Raw genomic sequence first — 18830 nt, 5'->3', positions numbered from 1 at the left:
GGGCACTGTCCCTGAGCTTTTATGCTCAAGGCTGGTGCTCTACCACTTAAGCATAGCTCCACTTCTGGCTCTTTTGCTGGTTAATTGGAGATAAAAAAAAAATCTCACAATCTTTTTTTTTTTTTGCCAGTCCTGGGCCTTGAACTCAGGGCCTGAGTACTGTCCCTGGCTTCTTTTTGCTCAAGGCTAGCACTCTACCACTTGAGCCACAGCGCCACTTCTGGCTGTTTTCTATATATGTGGTGCTGAGGAATCGAACCCACGGCTTCATGTATATGAGGCAAGCACTCTTGCCACTAGGCAATATTCCCAGCCCCATCTCACAATCTTTCTTGCCCAGGCTGGCTTCGAATTCCAATCCTCAGATCTCAGCCTCCTGAGTAGCTAGGATTACAAGTATGAGTCACTGGCACTCAGCTTTTAAACAATTTTTATGAGTTTCATTATCCTATTTTCATATGTATATACAAAGTAGTTCAATCACAGTGTCTCTCTCTCTCTCTCTCTCTCTCTCTCTCTCTCACACACACACACACACACACACACACACCTAGTTTGGGCCAATTAAATGTAGATGGAAATATGCTGGAGAACTTTCTATAGTTTTTCTTTCTCATAAACAAGACAGGCAGAAGAGAAGAATTTGCTGTCATCACACACCCTCCTGCCTCAATTTCCCCTTCTTCCTGTATTTAACAAGATGTGATATCTAGAGCTGTGGCTGCCATTTTACAATCATGAGGCAGTAAGTACAATGATGTGTGTGGAAAACACATTGCACAAAGTCATCTCTAGCATTTCCAGACATGCTGGCTTCACAGCTGATGCTCAATATCATCCCTTGTCATCAAGCAGGTAAACAGAGGCAGGATTTAATTTCTTTAGTTTATTCAAGATGATGATGAAGAACTGTGCACCAACTACAGCAAGTGGAAATCCAGTTCAAAACAATTACACACATAAAACATGTCTATCTGGACTCTTGCTCTATGTTCATTCCATAAAAGCTCTAAAACCTTGACAGAGAAAGTCAATGACTGCCTCATTTAAGTGGAAAACATTTGCCTCCCACTCTTCTGCAATACCTTGAATCTTGTCTCCACCTTGTAAGCAAACGGTATCCTTCCTTTCCATGCAGACTAAAACACTTCTTCCCTCCCTGTCACTTTGAAGGAACTCTTTTCAGTGCATTCAGAAGCTTCTCCCCTCAACAGCAGAGGATTCTCACATACTGATAAGTTGCAAAAAGTGCTTTCAAAACATTCCCCTCTCTCTCCCGCTCCCTAAGAAATAAATAAATGGGGAACTGAACACATAGTACCAGGGGTGGACACTAACACATATGCAATTTGTGGGATAGGAGGGGGTGGAGGAGGGGGAGAGAAAGTGAAAAAACAGGAACATGGAAGATGGTTTACTTCAGCTTTGATCCTATGTTGGTATGACATAGGTAGTAGGATCACAAGACAGTAGGACTCTCCTCCAGTGTAGTCATTTCAATGACCTGGGCTCAAAATTTAAATCAAAACTGGGATTAAAGCTCACCATTTTATTTCTGGTGGTACTAGAATTTGAACTGAGGAATTTACATTTATTAGGCAAATACTCTGCCACCAAAACCATGACCCAGCCCTAAACCTCACCATATACATATATACATTTTTTACAAACCTGAGTCTGAATCTGAGGCATATTTTAGTGAGACTAGAGTTTTGTGGGTTCATTCCCAAAGCTCCTTGAAAGGATGAAGGGGCTTCTAGTCAGCCCTTCAAAACTGGGCTGGGCCTTGGCTTCCACAATGAACTGAAAGGAGAATAGTCTGGGTCTTCCAGCCTTAACGGAGATATTAAATCCCAAGTGCAAGGCAGAACCAACATCGTGGGCCAATTCCTATGGCTCCCTCTTGTTCCGGCTGAGTCTTTGCTTTGGTTGTTACCTCTTTACAAGAGCACAGGTCACCTCCAGTTCAGGTACTCATCTACTGCCACCAATCATGTGCAACTTTCTTTGTGGCTTCTTGGAAGAGTGTCTAAGCCAATTTTTCCCCCCTACTACCAATAACTACATGTATCAGAAAAAAAGTTAGTCTAGCAAAATGATGTAGGCTTTAGTTCAGACTTTGGAAAAGCAACCCTGACCAGTGTTTCACATGGAGGTCAGGACCTTCTAGCAAGTTAAAGAGCTTCACAAACATATGCTTAGTCCCGCCCAAGAACTTTCCTGTCAAAATTATATTAAAATATGGGAGCAAAGTATATTACAGTGATATGATTCAACATACATTACCAGGTTAAAGAATTAAGTGCATAATTGGCATAAAGGCTCTTGTTATCCCAAGAAAGCAGGATTATTCACACACTGTCAAATTCTCTAATACTACTACAAGCAGGAAAGTTTTCCCCCAACTTTGAGAAAGGAAACTTAAGGCAAGAGATCAGCCCACAGGGAAGATCCCAGCTCTGTACAGAAAAGGGCCAGAGACTGGACTGGGGCCATACCTTCACTCAGGACTATAATGGCCATCTCACAGGACAGAACCCCCACTGATCAGAAGGAACATGGGGTTTCTGTCATCACCTTAGGATGAACTTGAAAGACCATACTCAAGAGCAAGGCTGAGAGACCATAACACTCAAGAAAAGGCCAACAGCTTCTCCAACTGTATAAAACCTCTGTAACCAACAGATGCAGCCTCAGGACAGGTTACAAGTGGGTCTGGCCCGAGCCTCAGCTCTGTTCTTTGCTTCAGGCTCACCAAGGTATGGAAAGTCTCAGCCTGTGCTTTCATCTATGCCTAGAATATTTCAAACAGGGAAGTCATGGCTGCCTCCTTGAGGTATCTGATGATTCTAGGATAGTAATGATTCCACTTTTATGCTCCCCCACCCCACCCCCACCCCAATCTCTAAACAAGCTCAACAGAATGGCCACAGTGTAACCCCATCCTCTGCTGCTTCTCCTTGCGGAAGTCTGACTCTATTTCAGGCTAGGAGAGAGAAAACTCCATCCCCCTGTCTTAGCAGCAAAGGAGCAGAGGGCTGGTTAAGAAAAATCTGGCAGAGAAGCTCCAGAACTGAAACACATGTGGAAATGATACTGGAGATGCAGCTGCCACCAGATCTGGTCCTGGTGGAAAAGCCCACAGGTGTCGAAGACTTGGTTCTCTGTCTGTTCCCCTGACAGAGGCACTTGGAGCTTCACTTAGGGACCATGTGTCAGTTCTGATGGAAATGCTGGGTGCTTGCAGGTATTTGTCACATGGACTGGACCCATCAACCTAACAAAGGTGGACTCTACCTGGATGTCAGACAAGTTATTAAAAATAAGAAGAATGATAATAATAATTTTTTTAAAATCCCCAAGTGGGGAATGTCCGTGAAGGGTGGCTCAGTTCTGCATCATGTGTGCCCCTAGCCCCTAGACAGAGGGCCGGTTGTGCCTTCTTCAGGTGGTCCCCAAAACGGTGGCTTCCAGGGCCAAGGCTTCGGTGGGTTCCTCCTCATAGTCTGACATGTAAGATTCCAAGCTCTGCTTGGCCAGTAACTCCCGCCGGGCCTGCAGCCGCTCACACCGGGGACAGCTTCCAGACTTGAAACAAGCTTTGTGGTAACATGCTTTGCATTCTATTCAGGTTAAAAAGGTGAGAGAGAGAAGAGAATCATTTGTATGATCTCAGGCCGGAACCAAGTCACTGCCACACCTCTAGTCACTACCATGGCTCAGTGTTTCCATGGTGAAACACAGAGAGATGCTCAATAAACCTGTTTTTTGTGGGTTTGGTCTTTTTTTGGGTGGTAAGGGGATCTGAACTCAGGGCCTTGCGCTTGCTAGGCTGGCGCTCTACCACTCGAGCTATAGCTCCAGACTTGCTTTTTACTAGTTATTTTCCAGACAGGTTCTTGTGAAGATTTTTGCCTAGGCTGGCCTCAAACTAAAATCTTTCTCTGCTCCTAGGCCTCCTGAGTAGCAAGGACTACAGGTGTGAGCCACCTGTGTGTGGCTCAAACTAAAGAGGGGTTGAGTCTGAGCAACAAATTAACTGCATCCAGCCTCACATGTCTACTCCTAGCACCAGCCCTCACCTTCACAGGTCCGGCACTTATGCAGCTCAAAAGGAAAGATGATGTCATCCTCATTCTGACAGAATTCACAGATGAAGCCCTTGGCTTGACAGAGCTGCAGAGGAAAGAGAGAGTAAAGTGAGGAACTGGCGCAGGAGGGTGGACTCCAGGGATGGGCCAAACATAACTAGAACTATGAGCGTGATTGATGAACTTTATTGCCTACAGGGAAAAGCATAGGCCTGGGCCTATCATGAGCCAAAACAGGCTCAGGGATGCAGTGCTGGACCAAGTTCCAAGGTAAGGAGAGGAAAGAGATCCAGTGTGTTAAGGAAGACAGACGGTGTGTGCGCTCTCTCGTATGTGGAAGCTAAGCATGACAACATGCACTGGGATTAATGTGTTTACACACAAAGTAACTGACTAGAGGAGGGCACACTGAAGGGAGGAATCCAAAGGCATAACTCCTCAGAACAGCTAAAGTATTGTTTATCAAAACAAATACCAGGAAATGGAAAGTTCTGAGGGGGGAGAATTACAATAAAAGGGACATGGGAATGAAGGGAAGAAGTATGAGCAAATGCAGCAAATGTATTCAATGTATATAATATAAAAAATAAACAAATGAATTATTGTATTCAATATCTACTAAGTAAAATATGAAAGAGGCAACTCGTAAGTTGGGATGGGAGAGGAAAGATGGGAGAGAATGAAGAAAGGGGTGATATTGTCAATAAGTATTGTAGTAATAACCTGACTTACCAAATTGTTACCCCTTTATATAAGTACTTACTACTAGTAATTTTTTTTAAAAAAGACGGAGGCACAGACCTGAGAAGCCCCTGCCCCCAGAGGAGCTTGTCAATGAAGAGAGAAAAAGGATGGTCCCACCAAGGGCTTCCTAAACATCGACATTCCAGTCTGGGTAATGATTTTATTTCAAAATAGAAACCACTATAACTAAAGATAAAATGTGAAAACAAGAATGTGTCCCCCAAATAATACCCAACTTCAAGTGAAATTACAATTCAACATCTGCACAGGATTCTCCACCTGTGTCCTCCTCCTGGGGCTTGAACTCAAGACTGGGCATTGTCTCTGAGCTTTTGTGCTCAAGACTAGCACTGTCACTTGAGCCATAGGTCTACTTCCAGCTTTTTGGTGGTATATTGGAGATAAGGAGGCTCATGACTTTTCTGCCCAAGTTGGCTTCAAACTGCAATCCTCAGATCTCACCCTCCTGAGTTGCCAGGATTACAGGCATGAGACACTGGTACCCAGCTTTTGTGTTCAATTTTAAGCTCTAATTCCAGAACTGCCTGCCATAGGAATACAAACTGGGTAGAGTCTGAGATGGGAAGATGGAAAAATCCAATTTTTGTTTTTTTTGTTTTTTTTGTTTTTTTTTTTGGCCAGTCCTGAGGCTTGGACTCAGGGCCTGAGCACTGTCCCTGGCTTCCTTTTGCTCAAGGCTAGCACTCTGCCACTTGAGCCACAGCGCCCCTTCTGGCCGTTTTCTGTATATGTGGTGCTGGGGAATTGAACCCAGGGCTTCATGTATACAAGGCGAGCACTCTTGCCACTAGGCCATATTCCCAGCCCCCCAATTTTTGTATTTTTAGTGAGTTGAGTATATCACAAAAAATAAGAACTTGCCCTTAGGGCTGGGAATATGGCCTAGTGGCAAGAGTACTTGCCTCATATACATGAAGCCCTGGGTTCAATTTCTCAGCGCCACATATATAGAAAACAGCCAGCAGTGGTGCTGTAGCTCAAGTGGCAGAGTGCTAGCCTTGAGCAAAAAGAAGCCAGGGACAGTGCTCAGGCCCTGAGTCCAAGGCCCAGGACTGGCAAAAAAAAAAAAAAAGAAGAACTAGCACTTATAGAATACTTAAAGTTACAAAATGTCACATTGAGGATCGTTTCATCAATTATTCTCAAAACATATAAGAGGAAAGGACAATGAAATAATTATTATATTCAGTTGAGAGACAAGAAAACTGAAGCACTTTGGATGCTGAGAAAGGAGCATCTTGAATATGAGGCCTGCCTGGACTACAGAGCATGTGTTGTTTCAGAAACACAAGACAAACATTTAGGATTACCTTAGAGAAGGTAAATCATTTCTTTCGTTCCCAGTGATTGGCAAAATAAAGCCAAGGCTTTCCAGATTTGAAATGAGGATTGTCTTGCCAACATGTGACCATTCTTTAGTAAGCCTGTTCAGTCTTGCTCAGAGCTACCCACGGGCAATGCCAGCACCAATTGCTCTTCTAATACTTGTCTATTTTTATGTTTTTGAGACAGGGTCTTACTATGTGGCCCAGGCTTAGCTCAACCTCCCAAGTGCTTCTTAATGAAATGGATGATCATGTTCACTAACCCAGGATACAGCAGCCCTCTAGAGCCATTTTCTCTCTAAGTATCGACTGGAGCTAAGTTTCTAAGTTTCTGGAACAAAGTGACAAGAACCCTGGGTCCCCCTCCCATTCCTGTATCCTTTAGTAAGGGCTCAGTTGGATGGCAGGGTGACATTTTCTCACCATGCAGCGCGCTACATGGGCAGCCCCTGAGCGGGTGAGTTCAGCTAGCCGGGGCCCCAGCTCCCCCTTCTTGGTTGCAATCAGGTCATTTACTGAGTACAGGTGGAGATCCTCTGTCAGGTGGCCTGGGACCGTGTCAAAGGAATCCAGAAGCCTACAGGAAATGAAAGCAAGGGAAAGGAAGGAAATGAACATTTTGGATGGAACAACATAGAAGCAGGAGAGATAAGCTAATGCAGATGGGCAGCACTGAGCCAGCCCAGGGGTTCCAGCCTTCATACATCATGCATCTGGATGACAGAAGTGACATATTTATAATCCCCACAACTGCCGGTGGTTTTCAGTGGAAAACTCAGCTCTCTCCTCTAGGGAGGCCGCAGATACAATTACTGCCCTGGCTTCTCATTTACCTTTTCTTTTGACATGTCTGCAAAAATCCTTACTCCCCTTCTTCATGTAACACTAGAGCCAGCTGCTGGGACATAGCTCTGACAGGGTGGGACCCTGGCCTCCACACAAGACTTACTCTTTAGCCAGTCGGCATGTCTTAAACATGTTCTTCATGTGATACAGCTGGACCCGCAGCAGCTGCAGAAAAAGACAAGGGGAAGGGGTGGAGAAGAGGACATAGTTGGCTGTTAGAGGGGCCAGTTGATGCCGTCAGACTCTGAGGCCCAGGCGCTTTGCATGCATCAGTCACAGTTGGATCATTCTCTGCACCTCTGATTTAACAACTCTCTTCAAAGTGAGCTTTAGCCAAGGAAGATGACTGCCAGGTCAGTCTACTCAGCCACCCACACACAGAGCTAGTGGCAGCTGAGAACTTTGAGGTTCACGTTCCTACCCTATTCTCTCTTCAGTGAATCTCCAGGGAAGGGAGAAATTCTGCCTATGTCAGATTTGAGGCTGATTATACAGGTACCTGGTAAATGTGGAAAGACAGAAAGTACCTACAAAGCTGGGACTGCAGTTCAGTGATAGAGCACTTGCCTACCATAAGAGAAAGAGGGGGATAGTGATGGAAAGGGAGAGGAGGAGAGAATAGGGAGGAGGAGAAGGAAAAGGGAGGAGGAGGAAGGGAGAGAAAGAGAGATGTATAAAGGCAGAATATGAATGATGAAATAACATGGCATAGCTTTCCTAAGATCTTAGGAACTTGTATAAACAGAGAGGGGAACAGAAGGAGGAGGGAAGAAAAAGGATAAAAATCCATGATGTGGTTTTTAAAAAGGTCTCACCCGGACTTGATTGAGCAGCTTGACCTTCCTATAGAGGGCACTGTTGATGTCCTGCACATTGAAAAGAGGATCATTCCAGATCTTAATGAGCAGGTCCTTGGAGAAATTGCTGATGTAGTACTTGCTGAAGTCCCACTTGCGCAGAATCCGGCTGGGGATGACCATCTGGGCATTCTCATGGCAGCACTGACAGAAATACTTGCCCAAGTACTCACAGTACCGTAGCCGCTTGATATAATCTGGAAAAGCCAGAAAGCCAAGGGCCAGATGTGACTTTCCCACCTATGAGTTAATGAGGCAGTTGTGCTGATCCTTCAAAAGGCAGGTTCTCGGCCTTTGCCCTCCTTCCACCTCTGTGTGAGCTCCCAAAGGTAGAAGCAACTCATATATAGTGGGGCCTGTGGTTCCTATGTCCCATCCGGAAAGCCAATGAAGAAACTAAACCATTAGAGTTAGTGAGACACAGTTACTCACAACTTAGATGACATGACACAATTTTATTCCGTAATCCTGGGTAATATGCTATCAAAGACAATTTCCCTGTGATTTGTCTGTGGGTCCCCACCTAGCAGGAGCAAATCCCCCCAATTCTGCCCTGTCACTTCTTCCTTTTAGTTCTGATAGGTGTGGAGAGGGTGAAATATAGTGATAGAAAATACTCACCAGGCTCAGTGCGAATGCCACATCCTGCGCAGCGGTAATTCTGCTTGGCCACAGCAATCTTCTTCCTAAGGAAGGCGAAGGAGAGGGATTGGCACATAGCAGTTGCATGGGGCATTGAGGTGCAAAGGACAGGACATAAAAGGACTTGAGTTAAGCACAGGATGAGAGAGGACATCATCTGTTTTTCTTTTTAAAGAATAAGAAAAGCTGGGTGCTGGTGGTTAGTGCCTGTAATCCTAGCTACTCAGGCGGCTGAGGATTGTGGTTCAAAGCTTGCCTGGGCAGGTAAGTCTGTGAGACTCTTATCTCCACTAAACTACTCAAAGAGCTGGAAGTGGAGCTATGGCTCAAAGTAGTAGAGTGCTAGCCTTGAACAAAAGAAGCTCAGCGACAGTGCCCAGGCCCTGAGTTCAAGCCCAAGACTGGCACTAAATAGACAAATAAATAAAAGTAGACAAAATGAACATATGAGAAGAACTGATTCAAACTAAGACTTAGAAAGTTCAGGGCTGGGAGGTAGCTCAGTGGCAAAGCGCTTGCCTAGCAAGTGCAACGTCCTGGGTTCGATCCCCAGTACTGAAAAAAAAAGAAAGAAAGAAAGTTCAGACTTAGGTAATATTGGTGACTCTCCTCAATAATGAACCACATCTAAAAAAACAGAAATGTAAGGGATGAGAAATAGTAAAGAGAGAAGAACAATTGACAATAGGTGAGAAAAAATGCACACCTATCTTTAAAAAAAGAGAAGAAAATCCGGTGAGCTCAAAAATTATTGTTTGTATAAAAGCCTTATTTCCAGTTAGCTCTGGAAGGAATGAGAAGACTCAAAGTAAGAATTTAAGGACAAAGATGGATAAACCTCTTTATCTGTTTATTTAAGGTAAAATTCATTATGAATTTATTATGCACACAATTGTTAAGGTACACAAGCACAGTGGTAGTACACACATTCTAACTAATGTTTCCTGCAAGTGATGATGGGAATTAAATATTAGGCAAGAACCACCAAAGACACATCCTCAACAATTTGAGATGATTCCACTTTCAGGACAATCTGGCAGTTCCAGACCAAACCAGCTTGCACCATCAGCTATCTATAATGCACGTTTGCTGCAGGGCTGCACTCTTGCTATGCTAGGTCGCTGCTGCTGAAGCTCACTGAGAAGAGGTCTTCATGTTTTTAAATGAACAGAACTGTGTGGGCAGTCTAGCTGGAGGTAGAGTTGGGAAAGTGAGAAGACAGCTCAAAAATCTACAGGGCATATCTGTTCCCCAAGAGTACAAGCACTGGCTACTTACGTTGGGGCTGGGTGAACATTAAAGATGATCTGAGGCCGTGGTGGAGCCCACTCCAGGTTGCCACGGACTCGGATCCGCAGTTTGTAGATGTCTGCATGCTGCCCATCATCTGGTGAGATGGGTAGTGAGTCGGGGATGGGCAGGAGCTGCAGGAGGAAAGCACAGGTGAGCTCACCTGGACATCTAGGGGAAACATATATACTTGACCCTTCTGGCCATGACAAAAGCATGGCTAATAGGCGATACATCAGAAGCACCACAGACTAAGGGCTGCAGGGAACATTGGCCTCAAATCAGAAGCACCAGAGTTCTAGGAAAGAGGGCTTGGGTTCTTCTGCAAATGGAAATAGGATCTTAAGGGTGGTGGTGCCAATTGCAGATGCTGCCCCTGCACTCACCTTAGGACCCTTGGTATGCCAGGGGTCCTTATGTCTTTCAGAGTCAACTGTTAGAACAAACAGCCTGAACAATTCACATCTGCGGTGCCTCAAAGTTGGCCCCCAAGCAGCACTCTCACCTCTAGGTTTACAGAGCAGTTACATGGAATAAGTCAGTGGCCATCATAACCTGTTTTGACAACTGCTGGGGAACACCTCACCAAGCAAGCATTCAACACATCCATAATGAGTCAGGAAGGAAACACATAGGCTCATTCCAGACTGGGACCAAGTGGGGGAGGAAATGAAATCAGAAAGACTCATGGTCTCCAGGGCAAAGAAGAATGCTGAGCAGCCTACCTTCTGAGGGGCATCGTGTTCTGGAACCAGCCACTCTAGCTCAGAGGCCGCTGGAAGCTGCATCCCCTCAAACTGCTTCAGGAGCCCCATGGCCACTGCCTCAGCAGATGTGGAGTGCAGGAAGCAATGGGAGCTGAAACAGAGAACACCAAGGAAAGCTGAGCATGGGGGAAAAGACTGGGAGACTCTACTGTCCCTTCAGGGTCTGGGTGCTAGATACAGTAACTTGTCAGCTGAGGAAATACTTATAGCACACATATCTGTTCAGCCTCTGTATTCATCTTCAGATTCACATGTACAGTGAAAAAACACTATTTTTACAGATTCAAATCTCCCTTGCCCTCATTACATGGCACTGTTAGTCAAGGATTCTGGGACTTCCATTCACTAACCTTCAATAGCTTTACCTTGGAAATTGAGACTCTAATGCCTGTTAATGAAATAAAGTGAGTAAAACTGCTTTGTGGACTTTAAAGGGCTATTGTATCTACCAGAAGAACTAGTTTAGATCAATAATCTGCTGTCTTCCTTTCCCTGGGTCACCACCACTTAAACTTTACCTCTAGCCTTTCCCATTCATATGCCAAGAAACAGGTTTGTTGCTCCATATAACCCACAGTTATTAAAGATAAAACAGAACTCACAAGGACTGGGAGGGAATGGAAGACTTGCTGTTGGAGACAGCTCTCCTCCTGATATCAGCATCTAAATGGAAACCAGAGATAAGAGGAACAGGAAATGGAAAGGGAAATGGGAAGGGAAGGGAGGGAGAATGAATACTCTCATGAGGTACTGTCAGGTAGAACCTCAAGGTAGCAGCCAGGTGCTATTATCTACACAGGATAAGGAGCAAGTGACGCTCTAAACACAACTCCTAATTTGGTTCTACTCAAGTCACAACTAGGCTGAATTAGTGACATAACACAGCATTGAGAAAGTTAAAGTGGTTATAAATCCAGGCACAAACACAAACTCAAGATTTGGTGTAAAGCAGTGAAGGAGAAAAGGAAGCAACCTAAGGCACACAGGGACACAAACCCTAGCAGGCACAAACACAAAGATATTATTCAAATATCTCCCAAAGTCTGGCGTGGTGGCACAGGCCTGTAACCACACAGCACTTGGGAGGCAGAGGCAGAAGGATTATAAATTCAAGGTCAGTCTGGGCTACATAAGAAAACCTGGTCTCAAAACAAACAAATAAACAAAAACCAGGTAGATGCTGGTGGCTCATGCCTGTAATTCTAGCTACTCAGGAGGCTGAGATTTGAGGACCTTAGTTTGAAGCCATCGTGGGCAGGAAATCTGTGAGATTTTTATCTCCAATAAACTACTAAAAAGCCAGAAGTGGAGCTGTGGCTCAAGTGGCAGAATGGTAGTCTTGAGAGGGGAAAAAAAAAAGCACAAAAAATAAAATTAAATTAAGCTCCCAGAAGCAAACATTCAGATCTGCCTTACATGTAAAAAGTTAATCACTCATGTTTATAGAATTGGAAGGCTGCTTCTAGTTCCTCACCACTTTTGCCATTACTTCTGAATGTCATAAGTTTTCTAGATCCTCACTGAAGTTTTATGGGAAGATTCCCTGTCTGCACAGGACGAAAAGGAACTTCTCTATGACTTGACAGCTCCTTGGAGATGCCCAGAAACAACAACTCTTCCCAGGATTGCCTACATGCTCTTCACTGTAAAATTCTCACATAGAATTATCAGAAACTCTGGCAGACTTTCCAAAACCTATTTCTGACAAAGGGTTTTGAAAAATATTTCCAATAATGATTTGCCTGAATCTCCAAACACCCAAATACTTTCAGTGGGGTAAGGGGTGAACCAGGGGTGAACCACAAAATACATGTTATGTTCTAGGAAGGCATATAATGCCTAACCAAGTTGTAAAAAGACTTTTGATAGACCTCATCTCTCAAATACTTTCGAGGCCAGTGAAAAGACCTTTTTTCCTTAATTATAAGCCTGCACAAGGATCAATTTACGATGTCTGAGCCTATCAACAGAGATCTAAGCTTATATGTCATCACTCCAACGTGGCGATACATAGCTCAATTGTTCGTCATGTTTCACTTGGACGGAGATTTTCTGCACACACAACAAGATTATTAAAATCTCCCTGAAAGAAAAGGAGATTGTGTCCATTTCTTCTTTTGAGCATGCAGTTCTGTGTACAAGCACATACTCAAGTAATACTAGTGTCAAACTAATGGCTTTAAAGCGCAAATAAAAATCCAGATCCTAATGCAGGGGCAGCGCCAAGCTGCACTGTAAATAGCGCTAACAGAAAAAAACACACAAAAATCTAGGCAATAGTAGGTATATCAGTGCTTCATAGACTATCTGGTTTTCAACAATCATTTGGGTAACACCATACATAAGTCTCCCCTTGTCCTAGCTACCCTCAAAGTGCTTTCTACATCATAGGCTTTCCAAATATATTTTCTAAACAAATGATTAATTGGCTGAAAGCAGTGAGAAGCTTTTTACAAATTTCAATTTGTTTGGGGGAAATATTGAAGAAGAAATGAAAGGAAATCTTAGACAGATACCCTTGAATTAGAAGCTAACTAATTTTGTTACTTTAAGACTAGGTTGTTAGAGAAAATAGTGCACCAGGGTGAAGAGGTAGGAGATAATTCAACATTGCTAAGGAAACCAGTTTCCATAAAAACTACAATTTTGTGCCACATAATAATACTTCCATCAGTGGGTCATACATTTGACGGGTCCAGTGACAGAGAAGCTATCTTAGTTTGTGTGAGAATGCCTATAACATTCCCACAAAATCATCTAATGACACATTTCTCAGAACATATCCCCATATTTAAATAAAGCATGACCATATTTAGCAGTTCTTCATCCACACACAGAGGAATCCTTTTGCTTTTAATCTTGGAGAAAAAAAATCTTCAAATAGAACCTATAATTAAACCAAACTTCATCATATTTGATCACCAGAGGTACAAAGAGATCACAGGTATGTGACAAGGAGTAGAGGACCATGCTGCTTAGGGAAGAGTCTTACCCTGAGGACCTAGAGGGAGAGCAGTATCTGACATCAAGGGGGACATAGCACCTGACATTTATCAAGTTCACTAAGGTTCTCCTGGGTCTGCACTATATTGCTATGCTGACTTTATGGTTGGTTCCAGCAGATGACTAAGTTCATGTGGGTAGAATGTTAGTTGAAGATGTGAATAAATATAGAACAAGGTCGAAGACAATTAAGGAGCAAAGAGAAAATAGGCAGTTACTCAAATGGATGGATTAAATGTACCCCAAATAATAGTGCTGGAAAAGAAATCTAAGGATCTCAACTTCCAGTGATTTAACATAATCATAAAACTTTTTATTTATCCTTTGGCAAGTATCTTTTTTCCAAGAGTATTGATCTTAAGGGCTTCTGATACTATGGCTAGAATAGGAAAATTATCATTGCCTTATTAATAAGGAACAATTTTAGAAAAATATAAAAACAAATAACAACAATCAAGTTGCTACCAGCCTGGATACTGGCATTGGGATGACCAGGAAGAATTGGTTAAAACTTGGAATCTTGCACAGAAATGGTGGGCCAAAGGGTGATCAAACGCAGTAGTGGTACTCATTAAATACTACGCTGAAAATGAACTATACAACTTACAGGTGAGGACAGGAGGGAAAAACTGGGATATAACGAGGAAAGGCGTGATCTTATCCAAAAAGAAATGTACTTCATTACCTGACTTATGAAACTGTAACCCCTCTGTATATCACCTTTGTAATAACAATAAAAATTAAACAAAAAACTTTGGAATCTTGGCAAAATCTGAAAATTTTTATTAAAGGACGTAAGGCCTAGGAAAAGTAAACTGAGAGTTTACTGGCCATTTTCATGTTGGTCTCATCCTGTTTTCCTTCCAGCATATAAGGTGATACCCCTCATACCTGGAGAACTAACGCCACAAAATTCTGTGTAATGACTAATTCAAAGAGAAAATACATTAAAATGGAGAACCATTATTATTACTACATAAAGCGACACACAAAAAAATTTTAAACTGGGGAGGAGAAACAACTGATAACTTGAATTTAATTGGATATCATTTAAAACCTTGTCAAAACTAGAGCTCATGAATATTCCTCTATATATTTTGCCAGCTAGCGATGTATTGAGTTGGAGTCCTGAATCTGCCCTTCTTTTTACTTATGGAGCTGGGTCCACAAACATTTCTTTGGCATATAAGCACAGTGCTAAGCTATGTCACCAGAGGGCCCTGGAGGGACACGGAGGAGGAAGGAGGTTCGGTGGCAGTAGTGACTTCTCTGAGAGCTGGCTTCCCTCACCACTTCCTGGGAGAGCTTTCAAGGAGTGCCAGAGGCTAAGCACCTCCCCAGGCGCTGCTTTCCTCAGTACAGCTGAGTTCTGAAGCCAGACACCTCCCCTGGCCGCTGAGAAAGGTTTCACAGTGAAGCTGGTGCCTGGCAGGCTCCCTGTGGACTGAGTCCCATGATAGACACTATCGCAGACAGCTCTCCTTGCAGCGTCAGAGCTCCTCTACTGTCCAGGGAGCCAGGAGATCTGCATCTCAGACCTCGTCCTCTTTTCTATTTGTTCCTTCTCCAGTCCTAGGAAGACTGACTGACATCAGTCTCTGCCCTCTGATAAGTCTCTAGATTTGTTTTTATTCCGTATGACCCAGTCTTCCTTAAATCTCAAACCTGCATGATGGTTCTTTTATTTTCTTTACCCCAATACTGATGTTTGAACTCACACTTGCTAGGCAAGTACTCGGCCACTTGAGCCATGGCCTTCCAGTAAAAACCTCTTGTTTCCATTTCCTCCTCCAGGCCTTTTTTGCTTTTGGCATTGGACCTCAATCCTCTACATATTCCTCTGGCAAAGTGGGAGGTCCAGATACACACCATATGGCCGGTTTGTTGGCTGACAGGGGATTTAATTTTTTGCCCAGGCTAGGCCCTGAACCATGATACTGTCAATCTCTGCCTCCTGAGTAGCTGAGCTGCATGAATCATCATAGTTGGCCCAATAACTGTTAATATTAAGCTTTCTCTCTTCAATTATTCTATGATTTCTGTCTTCTAGCTGGACCCTTTCAGATAGACATATGCAGAGGACTGAGACTAGAAGAATCTACAAAGATACTAAAAAAGCAATAATGGAGTAATTAACCAGCAAAAAGGTAGAAGTGGAGGTGTGACTCAAGTGGTAGAATGAAAAAGTTAAGTGGGATTGTGAGGCACAGAGAGAGTCAAAATCTCATACTTGCAAAAAAAGAGGAAAAAAGAAGGAAAGAAAGATACCTGAAAACCTCTGTATATTTGGAAGATTAATAATGAGAAGCATAATGATATTTTTTAGGAAAAAAAAATGGTACCAGTAACAAACCTGGTTAAATGCCAGAAACAGATGGCAAATGACAGAAGGCCAAAAGAAATCTAGTGAGAAATAAACTGAAAATTTTACTTCCATAAATGTGTAGAAAGAACATATAACTTAGGTTACTTTTTTTTAAATTTTTATTTTGTCAGTTATGGAGCTTAAAATCAGGGCCTGAGGGCACTGTCTCTGAGCTTCTTTTGCTTAAGGCTAGCACTCTCCCACATTGAGTCACTGTTCCACTTCCAGTTTTAAGTGGTTAATTGAAGATGAGAGTCTCATTGACTTTCTGCCCAAGCTGGCTTCGCATGGCAATTCTCAGATCTCAGACTCCTGAGTAGCTAGGATTACAAGCGTGAGCCACCAGCACCCAGATGGGTCACTACTTTTGAGAGGGACTTATGATTACTTGCCTCCTACTCTCCTCCTTTTATAATGTGTTAGGAATGGGGAGGACAGAAAAAGTAGTTTTAGGTTGAAGAGATTTCAATTTTGGTGTAAAACCCATTGCTGTGTACAAAAAATTTAAAGCTCCCAAAATTGAGGAAGGAAAGATGCTAGGAAAACCATATAAGGGTATAACTTCTGGAAAAGCAGACTACAAGCACTCCAGCAAAAGACTGTGCTGCAAACACATTAGAAACCAGTTACCAAGTAGCCTAGGATAATTTACCTCAATTCTGACAGTTCAGGAGCAAAGAAAAAGAAACTTCATTCCTTTTATTTCTTGCTGCCATTTACATAGTTATTTCAAATTCTAGTGGCTGACACTTAACAATCATACTAAGAGGTATACCAATCAAACTAAGAGGTCTGAGTTTTCTGTAGTTTGTGTTTTTAAACCATTTTGAATAGAAAACTGTTAACTTCCCTTCTGTCAATCCCACCTATAGAAAGCCTCCTCTTTGAATGACAAGGCAATTAGTAAGGTCAAACATTTATGGCAATGACTCCTAGTTGTGTATAAAGCATCTAGAAAGACAGCTTCTGGAAACTTTCTGAAAATTAAAAATTCTAAAGATACAGTAGGCTTGATGCCATTCTAACCTGCTTTAGCAGTCTGAATGTAAGGCTGCTTTAGCAGTCTGAATGTAAGGCAGCAGTTCAGCTATAGGTATGAACAGAAATTTATTTATTTATTTTTGCAGGTCTCAGCTCAGGCTTGACTCAGGATCTGGGCACTGTCCTTGAGCTTTTTTGCTCAAGGTTAATGTCCTACCACTTGAGTCACAGTTCCACTTCTGGCTTTTTGTTGTTAATTGGAAATGAGAGTCTCAAAGACTTTTCCTATCTGGCTGGCGCTGAACTGTGATTCTCAGATCTCAGCCTCCTTGAGTAGTTAGGACTACAGGTGTGAGCCATGGCTCCCTGTGGAATTGAAATACTTACCTGTCTATTCTTCCTTAAATGTCCATTACCTCCATCTGAGACAAGAATACTTCAGCTAAAATCATCACTATAGGATGGATCAACAAGGACAAACACTCTGGGGGCTGCTGGAGTCATATGAGGGATATCTAAATGATTGGCTTCTTGTTAGGGCCTATATCTGGTGTTTCCCAGAAAGTTCTCCAGACCAGGTAGTCTCGACCTTGACAGAAATCACACAACCAACTATGTGCAAAAGCTTGTGCAAGCACTCACACACATGCATGTATAAGCACACCATGCTTTCAACATAGGCTACCTGAGAACATGGAGGCCATTGATACCGAGAGTCCGTTCTTTGATATGTGAGTCAGGTTAGATCCTTCACTACCATCTGTGCAATAATAATTATAAAAGGGGCCCTTTAGTTTTCTGACAGAAAGTTAACTGATGAAACACATGTTCTTGGGATCAGGACCTGAACTCTTGCTCCAAAAGATGAAATGGCATTTAGGAACTTACTATAAGTTATTGCTACTTCCTAAAACCAGTGTATCCTCAAGGACCTCCTAAGACACTGGTTCTCAACCAGGGCTAATGTTGGCACTATTTGGAGACATTTTTACTGTTAGGTGGGGACCAGGGTACTACTGGACTTGGGCAATACTGGTACTACTACCCTCTATCTTGTGGATAAAGGAAAGAAATGATACTAAAGATCTTACAGTGTCCAAGACAGTCCCTTACAACAAAAAATTACAGGACCTAGAGGTTGAGAGACCATCTTTAAGGATTGCTATTCTGAACCCAACCAGGGAATTGTTCACTGAACATCTCTTGGGGTTCACACTGCAGCAACAGTTTCCAACAAGAGTATACTTCACTACTACCACCAGGCAGCTTCTTCTAGACTAACTAGCTTCCCTGGCTGCCTGCTTTCCTAAAAGCAATGTGATATTTAGTCACATGCATTGTCCCACACCCACTAAAACAGCAAGCTGTGAATTTACCTTATTATTACACTCTTGAAATTCTGCAGCTGATCCTGACCAGAAAGAGGAACCCTCTTATTTTCTTCTAATTTGGAGATCAAGTCAATCACAGACTGACATAATAACAAATAACTATTTGGCCTTTGAACCTGGTTTCTAGCAGAGAAGTCCCCAAGTCTTTGGATTTTTCTGAGTGATAGCAATGTCTTTTTTTTTTTTTTTTGGCCAGTCCTGGGGTTTGGACTCAGGGCCTGAACACTGTCCCTGGCTTCTTTTTGCTGAAGGCTAGCACTCTGCCACTTGGGCCACAGCGCCACTTCTGGCCATTTTCTGTATATGTGGTGCTGGGGAATTGAACCCAGGACCTCATGTATACGAGGCAAGCACTCTTGCCACTAGGCCATATCCCCAGCCCAGCAATGTCTTTAACATTTAATTTTCCATCAGGAGCCCCTTCAATCAAATCTAAGTATGTGCTAATGAGGTAACTCTTTTCTGTTTTGTCTAGTTTGGAGACAGAATCTGGCTATATATAGCCCA

The 18830-nt window shown here is 43.0% G+C and overlaps 1 protein-coding gene across 4 annotated transcripts in view; it reads right to left on the bottom strand.

The window, feature by feature from the left end:
• Positions 1–871: 871 nt before the first annotated feature.
• The window catches only part of Rubcn (rubicon autophagy regulator), a 51482-nt gene continuing 33523 nt past the window's right edge, over positions 872–18830 (bottom strand). For 2 of the 4 annotated variants that reach the window (XM_048346836.1, XM_048346837.1), the window contains exons 11-20: positions 17618–17692; positions 11186–11246; positions 10542–10674; positions 9805–9950; positions 8506–8570; positions 7843–8081; positions 7131–7192; positions 6605–6758; positions 4083–4176; positions 872–3623 (exon numbers count right to left, since the gene is read on the bottom strand). In XM_048346836.1, coding sequence (XP_048202793.1) covers positions 3445–3623; positions 4083–4176; positions 6605–6758; positions 7131–7192; positions 7843–8081; positions 8506–8570; positions 9805–9950; positions 10542–10674; positions 11186–11246; positions 17618–17692 — 1208 coding nt within the window. In that variant the 3' untranslated portion in view covers positions 872–3444. The remainder of the gene's footprint in view (positions 3624–4082; positions 4177–6604; positions 6759–7130; positions 7193–7842; positions 8082–8505; positions 8571–9804; positions 9951–10541; positions 10675–11185; positions 11247–17617; positions 17693–18830) is intronic. The other 2 variants (XM_048346838.1, XM_048346839.1) reach the window with 1 other exon arrangement.

The sequence above is a fragment of the Perognathus longimembris genome, chromosome 5 (genome assembly GCF_023159225.1).
Source record: "Perognathus longimembris pacificus isolate PPM17 chromosome 5, ASM2315922v1, whole genome shotgun sequence".
NCBI lineage: Eukaryota > Metazoa > Chordata > Mammalia > Rodentia > Heteromyidae > Perognathus > Perognathus longimembris.
This window is presented reverse-complemented; position numbering and strand designations above follow the sequence as displayed.